Source organism: Lontra canadensis, unplaced genomic scaffold (genome assembly GCF_010015895.1).
Source record: "Lontra canadensis isolate GAN:19392208 unplaced genomic scaffold, GSC_riverotter_1.0 scaffold91, whole genome shotgun sequence".
NCBI lineage: Eukaryota > Metazoa > Chordata > Mammalia > Carnivora > Mustelidae > Lontra > Lontra canadensis.
Window position 1 is genome coordinate 4,216,008 of NW_022631085.1, and position 13,989 is coordinate 4,229,996.

General features: G+C 46.0%; 1 protein-coding gene across 6 annotated transcripts in view; it reads right to left on the bottom strand.

The window, feature by feature from the left end:
• Window positions 1-256: 256 nt before the first annotated feature.
• MRTFB (myocardin related transcription factor B) overlaps window positions 257-13,989 on the bottom strand; it is a 254,690-nt gene continuing 240,957 nt past the window's right edge. For all 6 annotated transcript variants that reach the window (XM_032836271.1, XM_032836275.1, XM_032836272.1 and 3 more), the window contains 2 exons: window positions 3,667-3,727; window positions 257-1,340 (listed from right to left, as the gene is read on the bottom strand). In XM_032836271.1, the coding sequence (XP_032692162.1) occupies window positions 808-1,340; window positions 3,667-3,727 (594 nt within the window). In that variant the 3' untranslated portion in view covers window positions 257-807. The remainder of the gene's footprint in view (window positions 1,341-3,666; window positions 3,728-13,989) is intronic.

Genomic DNA, 13,989 nt, shown 5'->3' on the forward strand with positions numbered 1-13,989 from the left:
TACAAATCACAATGTCAGGGTGGACATACAAATGTCTCATATACACATTAAAACCCACCTACTGAACCCCGAGGGTTGCTAATAGAATTTTCAGTGTTATCCGTGTACGAGGACTTTGTACAGTGGATGGTTTAGGACGGTGTTTTGGAGACGTCGTCTGATGACGGTGAAGGATCTCCCACCTAAACTGAAACCTGGGAAGCTACGGTAAGATTCCCCACAACTAAGTTTGAGTTCCACAAAACTATGTCACAGATGAACGATGTTGGTTTCCGAACGGAAGCAGAGGTCCGCAGTGGCCGCTGTCTGGGAACGGGCGGGCGCCCTCCCCGGCCTCTGCCGCCCACAGCCCGGCTCCGGTCACGGCTGGGACGGACCGCATGCAAGGGCCGCTGTCCTCTCGTTGGAGGGGAGCGGTCTGCCTTGAGCGTCGGGTCTGAAGGTGACCGCAGAGGCGTAAATGTAGTTCATGGACGGCCAGAGAATCCACGTGTCGCGCTCCCGCACACGTCCCTCTTCTGGATGTCTTTATTCGTTCTCTGCCGAAGTCTGGAGAAACAGGTGGGTCTTCTGTAACCAGTGATTTTTCAGAAGGCCCTGTGCTGTGTTAAGTTGGAGAAACTCACTGCTGGGCGCCGTGAAATGTGTTCGCACTCGGTTTCCAGGCTATGACCATCTATCCGTTCTTCCCGTGACGACATATTGTAATTGCAACAGCGCAACTCGGAATCTGTCTCTAAAAACTGACCTTGGAGAATGATCTTCATCTTCTGAAACGACAGAGGCTCGAACGAGAAATCAGCGATGTTAGTCCCACGGCAACGGCAGGTCCTGTGGGTCTAAAAAGTCGGCGGAGAACATGCTGGGGGCGGTGGTGCTGAGGGGAGTGAGTCCTGACGTGTTAGGCATGGTGATGTCCAGCCACTCCATGTTGTCCAAGTTCGAGTCCGAAAGGTCCAGTGACAGACAGGGGGTACTGGCGGCAAACTGGGCCTCGGAAGTCTCCATGGGGGAGTGGGAGTGGTCCAGCACACTCGAGTGACTCAGCAGATCGTTCTGGAGGTCCTCGATCAGAGAGAAGGGCTCTCTGTCCTCACTGCTGCTCGGCAGTGGAGCGATTTCGTTGGCTGAAGGGAAAGTTCCATCTAAGAGCGCTTCCAGCTGGTTCTCCAAGCTGGCGGACAAACTGCTCATGGGTTCTAAGGAGATGGGTGGTGCCATCTGGACTTGGGGCGGTGGCCGGGACACCGCTGTGTTGACCGGCATGGTGGTGATGCTGGCTGTCACTGGTCTCATTTTGGAGATGGGGGACGGTTCTTCTTTTATAGGAAGGGAGATCTCTGTGCAAAACAATTGAGGGGATCAGTAAGTAACGATTCAGTACTCTTTAAACATTTCTGTCAAGTACCAGGAGAGTTGTTTTACTACTGGGCAAGGACTCAGACACTGTCCACCGTAGGGGTAGGAGGACGGCAGTGCTACTCGTCAGCTATGGTCCTTGGTGACCTAGCGGAGGATGGCTCATTTGAGTTAAATGGACATTGAAATTTATAACATCCTGATACGCTTTCTCTCCTTTTCAGTAAGCGTGATAAGCATCACATGCAGTTATACGCCACTAGGCAGGAGCCGATGGCTTTATTATTTTGATTATTTGACCTCTGGGTCCTTGTTCTGCATTATTTCAGGCTTCAGACACAGAACCGTAGATCTGCCATCACTGTGGTCGCCACCCTTAAAGTCAAAGTGGGTGTCCCGTCTGTGCAGACGCGAAGTGCATTTGGAGACCATGGCAGATCTAGTTAGTCTTTTTTCTGTTATCGTGACAGCTGACCCGCATGCCCCGTCAGCCATATACGTTCTGCAGGAAGTTCTACAGATACGATGCTGTCTTGTTTTCCTCCCAAATTAAAGCTAACACACAGCTCCTCTGACCTTCTTGACCTTATTTTTCTGACCTGTTTGCTTGTCTTCTGAGTTTACCTAAAACCTTGACGCTCCGGCAGGTGTCTTAGTGAGCACTAATGATGCGTTCTTGCGCGATCAGGTGGAAAGGGAACGCACCACCATCTGCTCTGGATTCCAGCTTTCATTTAGATACACGTATTTGAATGAAGTTTCTTTTTTACTTTCTGGTGGGTATCTGGTTTCATTTCTACGCAAACACGGGAGGAGAAACGGATTTGCTAAGAGCTGTGGGAACTCTGACTGGGACGCAGAAGGACGTGAAGGAGCTCCCACGCCCACTCCTTCGTGTGCGTCGTCGACCGTGTGGACTCACGTGCTGACTCCCTGCGTGTGTCCTGCGTACGTCTGTCATGTGTCCTTTCCTGCGGTCAGCTCTAGAACCGTTCTGAAAGCTGACAGTGCTAGGTAACCTGCCTCAGAATCAATTCTTTACATTTCTGTTTTCATTATCACTGGCGTTCATTCACAATAAGATAATGTCCTCACTGGATACTTTGCCATTAAAAAAAAAGTCCTGGGGCGCCGGGGTGGCTCTGTGGGTTAAAGCCTCTGCCTTCAGCTCAGGTCATGATCCCAGGGTCCTGGGATCAAGCCCCACATCGGGCTCTCTGCTTGGCAGGGAGCCTGCTTCCCTTCCTCTCTCTCTGTGTGTGCCTCTTTGCTTACTTGTGATCTCTATCAAATAAATGAATAAAATCTTTAAAAAAAAAAAAGTCCTTGTAGAAAATAACTCATTTGATGATGTCATCACATTTTAATTTCTAAGTTTGGGCTATAAAAATTACTCTGTTTAATCATTTAGAAAGTCTTTGGCAAAATGCATTAAAAAACAAAAACAAAAACCAAACCTTAAGATCAGGCCATGAAACGGTTCTTTTATTTCCAGAGCATAAATATATCTTAAGTTATTTTGTGAGGCCAATGTAGTTCTTAGAAAAAAAAATCTGCTCATGTAGAGCTATAGTTAAGCATCAAGAATTTCTTGTCTTCAAAACCAAACAGTACCTGCTATGAATGGAGAAATTTTGACCACTGTTTAGAAAGCAGAATAAAACTCCTTTCATCAAGGTGATGTAAGAATCCTTTATTCTAAAACCGTGTTTTCAATTTTAAAATACTGATTTTTATACCTATTTTGAAAGATACATTTGCTGAGGTAGAGATAGCCTTGACTTTGTGAATGTGTGTCTGTGTGGTTAATACCCATATCCCTTTCTAAGATGATATGTTATAGAGTCCAAGATTTTCAATTATAGGTAGAAGGTGCTTTAAAATTGCCTTTAAATTTTCACCAAGATAGTAAGGGCCTGTGCGACGTAACGTGGTTGTTACGACGTTAGTGTACGCAACAGAGTGCTCTCGTCCCCCACCCCCAGTCATCTACATGTGGGACAGGTTTTGAAGTTTTTCAACGTGGAATTTAAATGGGGCTCTATGTGGCTGTTTTGATACAGTCCGTTCTCGGCAGGCATAGATCTATGGATAAAATCTAACACGATGTTATTATTTTAAGCTGAAAGAGTAACTTTTCCTCCATTTATAAGTTTTTTTAATGTCCTAATTGAAAACCGTAAACTTGGTTGGGATTAGAATACATTTCTCACTACTCCAAGATAGGCCGTGAGCTCTCCAGGAAAACGTTCAGAAACTTGTCATAAAAGGCTACTCGGACGGGGTCTGATGTGATTTGTGACCTACCTCCACTCTTGATGAGGATATCAAAGAGGTCGTCCATCTGCTGACTGTGTGCATTGGAAATCTACAACAAAGGAGAATAGAAATCAGCCTTCTTTCCTACAGACGCAGAAGCACTCTCCAATCAGGAGCTCTAAGCGACCTTACAAATCTATCACTTGATAATTTCGAGAACACTGAGGTCACTGGAGACATGAAGCCATTTACCCAGTGTGTCACAGCTGATGAGCGGCTGACAGCAGGAAGAGGGCTGATACCTAGATCAGCCGACCTATACACATCCCTTAGTTTTTACCACTGCATTCTGAGAGGCCACTACTATTAGCTTCTAAAAATACTTGATTCATTTCCACTTACGTAAAAATAGAAGATAGGCGTAAACTGCACTTACTGAGGGCACGGTCCAAGTTTTGACATCTGTGTACTCCCATAATGCTGTCAACACAGTCGAGATAGCCAACATACCCGTGCCCTGCAAGTTTCCTCACTGGCCTTTTGTAATAGTCCCATCTTCCCCCACGCAACCCAGGGACTGCTTTTTCTGCTTATAGATGAGTTTAGTTCACATTTTCTGGAGTTGTACAGCAATGAATCCTCACAGTGTAAGTGTTTTTGGTAGTGGATGAGGCTTCTTTCATTGAACATAATTCGGAGCTTTCTCCACGCTGGAGAGGATGCCTTAGGAATATTTTTATTGCCCAGGAGGTCTGTTTTGGTTGTTTCCATTTTTTGGCTGTTACAAGTTCAGCTGCTGTGGCGTTTGTGTACAAATCTCTGCGCTGGGTAAACACCGAGGAAGAGCATGCTGGAATCCTAGGGGAGTTTTAGGGTTAACTTTTTAAGAAATGGCTGCTTGGCAAAGTGATATTTTTCCGTTTCCACCAGCAGTGTCTGGTATTTCTGGTCCTTCCACATCCTTGTCAACACTGGGTACGGTCAGTCGTTTCCGTTTTAGGCCTCTCATAGGTGTGCAGTGGTATCGCGTTGTGGTTTCAATGTGCCTTTTCCTAATGACTCATAATGTAGAGTATCTGGTCACGTGCTTGCTGGCCGTCCGTGTATCTTTTTTTGGTGAAATGGCTGCTCTAATCGTTTGCCTCTTCCAGACTTCTTTGGTTTACTGTTTGCACGGTGTATGTTTTTCTGATTATTTACTTTCAACCTGTGTCTTTGTATTTCACGTATGTCTCTTCAAACCAGGAAACGGACTCTTAGCTACAGAGAACAGACGAATAGGGTACCAGAAGAGGGGTGGGTGGTGGGAGGGCTGGGGGGATTAAGGGCTGCACTTGTGATGAGCAGAGTGATGTATGGAGGTGCTGAATCCCTCCGTTGTGCACCTGAAACTAGTACTACGTTGCATGTTAAGTGGAATTTAAATAAAAACGTAAAAAATAAAAATGTTATCAACTAAGGGCACCTGGGTGACTTAGTCGGTTAGGGGCCTGCATTAGGCTCAGGTCATGAGCTCAGGGTCTTGGGATCGAGCCCCATGTCCGGCTCCCTGCTCAGTGGTGAGTTTGCTTCTCCTTCTCCCTCTGTGATGGCTTCTGCACTCTCTCCAATAAATAAATAAAATCTTTAAAAATTTATATCAATGAAAAAAAGATGCCTCGTATAGGTGCATGTATGTGTTCCCTGTTGTATTACACATTACTCTAAGCAGTTTAGTGGCTTAAAATGCTGAAGTTAATATCTCCGTTTCTGTGGGTCAGGAATTTAGCAAGAGTTTGGATGAATAGTTCTGGCTTGGGGTCTTTCATGGGTCAAGATGTTGGCCAGGCTCCAGCCGTCTTCAGGGGAGGATGTTCTTACTAAGACGGCTCACTCCGCGATGGCCATTTGGTCCTGGTGATTGATGGGAGGCCTCCGTTTCCCTTCGCCTAGGCCTGTCCAGAGCGCTGCAGGACTGCCCACGGGAAGGACAGTTGCCTTTCTCCAGAGCCAGCATCCGAGAGAAAGCGAGGCAGGAGGGGCTTGCCTTTTCTGAACTAGCATCAGAAGTCCGGCACCATCACCGCTGCCAATTCGGTCATCAGCGAGTCACTGAGTCCAGGCCCAGGGAGGGATGTCAAAGGACTATCAGACATCTTAAGATATAGTTAGTTGGGTCTGTTTTTAGTTGTTCTGATAATTTCTGCATTTTTAAAAAAAATTTTATTTATTTATATATTTGACAGAGATCACAAGTAGGCAGAGAAGCAGAGAGAGAGGGGGAAGCAGGCTCCCCGCTGAGCAGAGAGCCCGACGCGGGGCTCGATCCCAGGACCCTGAGATCATGAAGGCAGAGGCCTTAACCCACTGAGCCACTCAGGCACTCCAATTTCTGCATTTTAATTGTACTGTTTATTCCACTAGCATGTCTTGTGCAATCAGCGATAGCGTTTAGTTTGGTTTTGCCATTTTGCCCTGTTCTTGTTCCTCCTCTAAGGTTCCTGTCCTTCAAAAAAATTAAAAAATACATTCATTGTGATTTTATTTTGGGAATTTTTTTTTTTAAAGACCTTATTTATCTATTTGACAGAGAGAGATCATCACAAGTAGGCAGAGAGACAGGCAGAGAGGGAAGCAGGCTCCCTGCCGAGCAGAGAGCCCGATGTGGGGCTCGATCCCAGGACCCCGAGATCATGACCCGAGCCGGAGGCAGAGGCTTAACCCACTGAACCACCCAGGTGCCCCTATTTTGGGAATTCTTAACTTTAATCTTTTTTTAAAAAAGATTTTATTTATTTATTTGACAGAGATCACAAGTAGGCAGAGAGAGAGGAGGAAGCAGGCTCCCCGCTGAGCAGAGAGCCCGACCCGGGGCTCCATCCCAGGACCCTGAGATCATGACCTGAGCTGAAGCAGAGGCTTTAACGTACTGAGCCAGCCAGGCGCCCCAATCTTTCTATTTTATAAAAGCTGTACTTCAGTTGTTGCTGTAGGCATACAGTAAACATCCTTAGTTATTCATAGATTATTTCATGTTGTACTGTTGTATATAAAATATAAAATCCCTGAAAATGTAAAGACCAACTTCCTCTGAAATTTCATTAGGTATTTTATTTTTTATAGTGTAGGTTTTCTGGTGATGAATTCTTATGTTTTCTTTACCTGAAAATATCTTTAGTTCATTTTCATTCTTAAAGGACATTTTTACTTGACAGAGAATATTCTGGTTTGACAGTCTGTTCTTCCCCTCTAAGAGTTTCTAAAGATCTTGTTCCAGTCTTTTCTGATTCTGGTAGTTTCTGATGAAAAGTCAATCATAAAACAAATTGTTGTTACCCTGTGTGCATTGTGTTTCATTTCATGCTGTCAAGATCTGCTCTTTAATTCGGCGGTCAGTAATTTGACTATGGTAGGACTAGGCCTTCTGTTTGTCCTGGTTGGTGTTCACGGAGCATCTCCAAGTTAGAAGCTTGTCTTCATCACACTGGTGAAAAATTTGACCTTTATTACAGTATTTTATCTGCCTCATTCTCTTGTCAGATTCCTGTCGTACCCATCTTAGACTGTCTGACATTCTGTGCTCCTTAAAAACATTTTTGTTATTTACACTGGATAAATTCTATTGGTTTATCTTCAAGTTCACGGACTAAATTTTACCTTTTACCTACCTACAACCTTTTTACCTTTTTCACTGTCATCTCTGTTCTGTGAAGACCATCCATATTTTTTTTTTCATTTTAGAGTTTTTTTTTTTTAGTTTTATTTTTTCCATTTCATTAAAAAATCATTTCTATATTTGCTATTTTTCATTCATTATGAATATATTTTCCTTTACCTCACTGATTGTTGTTATAGTTGTTTTAAAGTCCTTATCTGCAAGTTCTAACATCTGGATTAGCTGGTCTTAGTTGACTGCCTTTTGCCCTTGAGAGAGGGCTGCATTTTCTTATTTGCACACTGCACGTTATGAATGCCTGTTATGGATATCAAATTGTGAAGCCTCTGTATTCTGTTATTTTTCTCAGATGAGTGGCTTTTTTTTTTTTTTTAAATATTTTATTTATTTGACAGACACACGGAGAGAGAGGTAACACAGGCAGGGGGAGTGGGAGAGGGAGAAGCAGACTTCCCGCGGAGCAGGGATCTCGATGCAGAATCAACCCTAGGACCCCGGGACCATAACCTGAACAGAAGGTGGACGCTTAAGGCCTGAGCCACTCGGGCGCCCTGAGTGGTTTCTTGTGTTTCAGCAGGCACTTAATGACCTTTCAAAATGTTTTTTGGGCAGAAGTTCCAATCACAGCTCACATCTTTTATCTGTAGCTCAGCTTCCAGGACCACAGAGTGCCTGTGTGGCTGAGGGGTCTGCTGGAGGTGTGGGCAGACAATTTGGGGATCTCCCCTCTAGTTCGTTCCCTCTTAGGTTGCTCTCAACTTGGCTCTCTGACTTCCCGGGGCATAAAGGCTCTGATTTTTCTGCCAGTAACCTCACCACTTAGCTTGACACCAGAGTAAAAGCAGCAGAAGAGGGAAGTGATGCTCTCTCGCCCTCCCCTGCGCGGACTCCTCCCAGACTGTGACCGCATCGGATCCCTCTCCAGGGCCTCCGTGTTACTGCCTTTTTTTTTTTTTTTTTTTTTTTTTTTAAGTGTATGTGCTGCCGAAGCGAGCACCGTGTTACTGCTTTTTGTCTTAGGCCCAGGCTGTACAGCTGATAGCGCTGGTAGGTTCCTTTACCAACAGTGGAACTGGAAGTCTGAGTAAACATATTTGAAAAACCTCAGGATGCCTGGAGTTTGATGCTCAGCGGTATATAGAGACGACCAGCCCCGATGGAGAGCGGGGCTCCCTCCGCCTACAAGCGCAAACCAGAGACCGAGGAATGGCAGGGGTTCCGACCACTGTCTTAGGTTAAAGTGACGTCATCGTTCTCTGGTGTTGCTCCATGTTATTGAGTGAGTAGATATGAGAACCGGGATAGGAAGGATGAGTGCTACCTTTTGTTTCTCTTAAAAATGCCAGTTTAAGGGGCGCCTGGGTGGCTCAGTCATTAAGCGTCTGCCTTTGGCTCAGGTCACGATCCCAGGGTCCTGGGATCGAGTCCTGCATCGGGCTCCCTGCTCCGCGGGGAGCCTGCTTCTCCCTCTCCCACCACCCTGCTCGTGCTTTCGCTTGCTCCCTTTCAAATAAATAAAATCTTTATCTTTGCAATTCACTTCAACTCTGTTCCCCTGTGAGAACAGATGTCACTTCCTAAGGCACTGATGGGGAGGACGGTCTAGCCCAGCACCACTGATGCCCATCCTTTGAGTACATGTTTACAACTATTTCTGAGATTTGGTTTTTCCTTCACAGAGAAGGGCCCCTGCTGAGGACGGACCCAAAGAAACCTTTCGCGACGACCCCAGTTCCGCTCCCTTGGCCCAAAGCACAAGGCAAGCGTCTGCGTCCTCAGGGAGGCAGCACCCCCACCCCGCTGAGCACCCCTGCACGCCCTGGGCGAGGGTGCCAGACAGGACACGCGCTGCGGCTGCTCCTCGAGGCCAGCAGGTAGGTCAGCGTGACACTCCCTGGTTGAGGGCCTGGCCCGGCTGGTGCTTGCTGCAGAAAGTGTCGACAGCCCTTGGCGCACAAGCCATCGGGCCACACTGAGTCACCCCACAGAACGTGGGAGCCACGGGCACCGGCACAGCTGGGCTGACGGCCCCGTTTGCTGTGAGCGCTGAACGCTCTTCCTGTGACGGCTCGGGCGCGTCCTCTGCTTCCAGGGCCCCCAGAGTGCCGTGACGCTCACCCGCGGCAGCCTTGGTGAGGCGGGGGTTCCTTCCTGAAAGTACCCGTGCTTCAGTTTAGATGGGCAGGGAGACCAGGAGAGAGGTTCAGGGTGAGGTGGGACAAGGTTACCGTGGGACAAGGGCACCCGCCACAGGCCAGCTGCCTGGACCGCAAGAGCTCTAGTCCCATCTGTGAATGGGGAGCCCCAAGGTGGGCTCGGGGGACAGGCAGGCACCTTGCGCACATGGTTGCCGGCTGGGTGAAGTCAGGAGGACCCCAGGCCTGACTGCTTCAAAGGGCCTTTGCTCAACATGCTAGCAAAGCTGCCTGCCGAGTGGAGAGGGCTGCGGACAAGAGTGAGGTGAGGCCGGGCGAGGCGGCGGCTGAGAGGTCTTGACGTCCAGCCAGGGCCAAGGTCGTTTCATGCCACCCTGACAAATGGAGGCTTTAGAACAGAGGGACCTGCAGAGGACTTCTGGGAAGATGGTGGTTTGTCCCACGGAAACACCTAGGTAACAGCCACATCGGTACAACTAAGACGACGGGCACAACAGACCCCCCCGTGAACGGCAGGAGAACACCCGGAAGAGAAGAGGGAGGCAGAGACGCAGGAGGGACGGTGAGACCAGCCGCAGATGAGAGGGACACCACAAGCACGAGAAGGGAGAGGACCCCTACATCAGGCACTCCAGCCCCGGGGGAGCTGAACTGGGAAGCTTTGGAAGCCAGTGGGGCTTAGCTCTGGGTATTTTCACAACCAGGGGGCTTAGCTCGGGGAGAGCCAGATGGTAATAGGAAATGGAGCCCCCACCCTTAAAGACGCTGCCAGACAACCCCACTGAGATACAGCCTAGAAGCAGCAGTTTGAAAAGCACCTGGCGTGTAAGGGAAGACTTGACTGCCTGATCTCAGAACCTGTGCTGGGGAAAAAGTGATCTTTGAGAGACTTTAGCAAGGGTAAAAGAGCCAGGGGTGCGGCGATGCCGTTCCTCCTCTGCCCAAGCCTGCACCCCCGACACTTGCAGGAACCAGGGCAAACACCCTCACCTACCTTGCGAACACCACACCCTGCTCCGCACTCTCCTGGGTGCACACGCCATGCCACCTGCCCTGGGCAGAGGGGACAGTAACGAATTCTACTGCAGCCCCAGCAGGAGGCAGGGGCAGGCCTCTGACTGGACAGCTGACCCACCAAGAAAAGGCTCTTGGAGACAAGGCAGGGAGAGTGCCCTGCAGGTTGGTCCAACCACAGCCCTGGCAAGGGGGCTGAGGGCAGGGATCTGATTTCCTCCAACTACAAGCCCAAGGTGCTCTGGTCTGGTTCCTTAACAGCCCAGAGACCAAACCCTGCCACAACAGGCAAAGTGGGCCGCTGCAGCTGCCTGGACTGCAGGCAAACACGGCTCAGCCACCGCAGTAGGGTGCGCGCAACACACGTCAGAGCCCCCCCGCAGCAGCTACTGCTGGGGAACAGGCACGTGGCACTACAGGACCTCCCCTTCCTGAGGCCACTGCTCTCCAGTGCAGGAGACAGAGCTGACTTTCCTAGTACACAAAACAACTCGAGATGGAGACAGGGGAATGCATCCCCACGTATAAGAAAGAACCAAAAATGACATATTCAATAAATTAAAAAGCTACAACAGGAAGATTAGATAGATTAGAGGCAGCAGAAGAATGGATGAGGTAGCTGGAAGACAGTGTACTGGAGAGCAACCAAGCTGAACAACAAAAGCAGCAGCAATGAGAACAGGGTAAGGGAACTCCGCAACACGTGATGAGGATCCCAGAAGGAGAGGAGAGAGAAAAGGGAGCACACAATTTATCTGAAAAAATAAGAGCTAAAAACTTTCTTAACCTGGGGAAGGAAGCAGGCACGTGTAGACAGCACCAAGAGAAAACAGCTGTATTCCAAGGAAACTCCATGTGACTCTCCCCTCATTTTTCGGCATAAACTTGCAGGGCAGAAGGGAGTGGTATGATATATTCCAAGTGCTAAAAGGAAAAAACTTGCAAAAATACTCACCCAGCAAGGATATCATTCAGAGAATTAGAAGGAGAGAAAAAGAGTTTCCCAAACAAAATATAAAGGATTTCATCACCACTAAACCAGCTGCACAAGAAACATTAAGGGGATTTCTTTGGAAAGAAAAGGCCATCATGAGGAGGAAGAAAATTAGGAAAAGAAAAAATTTCACAGGTAAATACAAACCTAATGAAAGTAGATTAATCCTATAAAACCAGTATGAAGGTTAAAGTACACAAGCAGTAAAATCAATTATACCTATTAACAGTCAGGGGAATGGCCAAAAAAAAGGATGTAAAAAGTATGACATCATATACATAAAATGTGCAAGGGGGAGGAGTAAAAATTTAGTGCTTTTAGAATGGATGCACATTTAAATGACCATCAACTTAATATAAATTTGCTATATGCACAGGATGTTCTCAGCCTAATGGTAATCACAAATCAAAAATCGGTAATAGATATGCAAAAAAGAAAGAAAAAGGAATCCAAGCAGATCACTCAAGAAAGACATCAAACCACAAGGGAAGAGAGCAAGACAGGAAAGGAGCAGAGAAATAAAATCCAACCATAAAACAAGTAACAAAGTGGTAATAAGTACATGCCCATTAATAATTCGTTTGAATGTAAATGGTCTAAATGTTCTAATCAAAAGACACAGGGTGACCGAATGGACAAAAAAAGCAACATCCATCTATAGGGGGCTGACAGGAGCCTCCCTTCAGACCTAAAGACACATGCAGATTGCAACTGAAGGGATGGAAAACATTTATCCTGCAAATGGGAGTGAAAAGGAAGCTGGCAGAGCAATTCTTACAGTATTGGACAAAACGGACCTTAAGACAAAGGACACTACATAATGATAAAGCCAACAACTGAGTAAGAGGATCTAACAATTGTAAACAGTTACGCACCCAACCTGGGAGCACCTAAACCCAAAGGAACTACTAACACACGTAAGGGAAGAAACTGACAGTGGTATGTAATAGTTGGGGACCTCACCCCACTTACATCAATGGACTGATCATCCAGACAAAAACAAGGAAATGGTGGCTTTGAATGACACATTGGACTAGATGAACCTAACACACATTCACAGCATTTCATTCAAAAACAGCACAATACATATTCTTTTCAAGTACATATGGAGCGTTCTTCAGAATAGATCACAGACAAAACAAGTCTCAATAAATTTAAAAAAGACTGAAATCCTATCATGCATCTTTTCCAACCACAATGGCATGAAACTAAAAATTAATCACGAGAAATAAATCTGGAAAGAACACGGTATGTGGAGGCTAAATAACGCACCACTAAACAGTGACTGGGTCAGCCCGTAAATCAAAGAGGAAACAAACCAGAGACAAACGAGACTGAAGACATAATGGTCCAGAATCTTTGGGATGGAGCAAAACTATTCTAAGAGGAAAGATGACAGCGATAGAGGCCTACCTCAAGGGGCAGGAAGAATCTCAAGCAACTTAGTCTTAAACCTAGAAGAGCTAGAAAAAGAACAAAGCCCAAAGCCAGTAGAAAGAAGGAAATAATAAAGATTAGAGCAGAAATAAACAAAATAAAATAACCAAAATAAAAAAGACAGAAATAACCACAATGGGATAGATCAGGGAAACCAGGAACTGTTTCCTTGAAATCACAACAACGATAACCCTTTAGCTAACCTCATCAAAAAAGGAGGACTCAAAGTCAGAAATGAAGGAGAAGTAATAATACTACAGAAATACAAGAGTACAAGGGAATACTATGAAAAATGATGTGCTAACAAACTGGACAAGCTAGAAGAAATGGATGAATTCCTAGAAACATATCACTTTCCCCAAGTGAATTAGGAAGAGACAGAAAGTTTGAACAGACTGATTACAAAGAAATAAAATCAAGTGGTAAAAAAACTTCCAACAAACAAAAGTCCAGGACCAGATGGCTTCACAGGTGACTTCTACCAAACATTTAAAGAAGAGTTAAGACCTATTATTTTCAAACTAATCCAAAATAGAAGAGGAAGGAAAGCTTCTAAATTTATTTTACAAGTCCAGCACTGCCCTGATACCAAAACCAAATAAAGACACTACAAGAAAAAGAAAACTGTGGGTCAGTATCTCTGATGAACACAGATGCAAAATCCTCAATAAAATATTAGCAAACCTAATTCAACAGTACATTAAAAAGATCATTCACCATGAACAAGTGGTTTTTATTCCTGGGATGAAAGGGGGGTTTGATACTTGCAAATCAATCAATGTGACACATCACATTGGTAAGAGAAAAGTAAGAACCATATGATCCCATCAGTTGATGCAGAAAAAGCATTTGCTAAAGCACGACATCCGTTTATGATAAAAACTCTCACCGAAGGTTTAGAGGGAACATACCTCAACATCATAAAGGCCAAATATGAAAAACCCCACATTCAATGGTGAGAAACCGCTTTTCCTCTGAGATCAGGACCAAGTCAAGGAAGTCCACTCTCACCACTTACTCAACACAGCACTGGAAGTCCTAGCCACAGTAATCAGACACAAAAAGAACTAAAAGGTATCCAAACTGAAAAGAAAGAAGTAAAACTTCTATTTGCA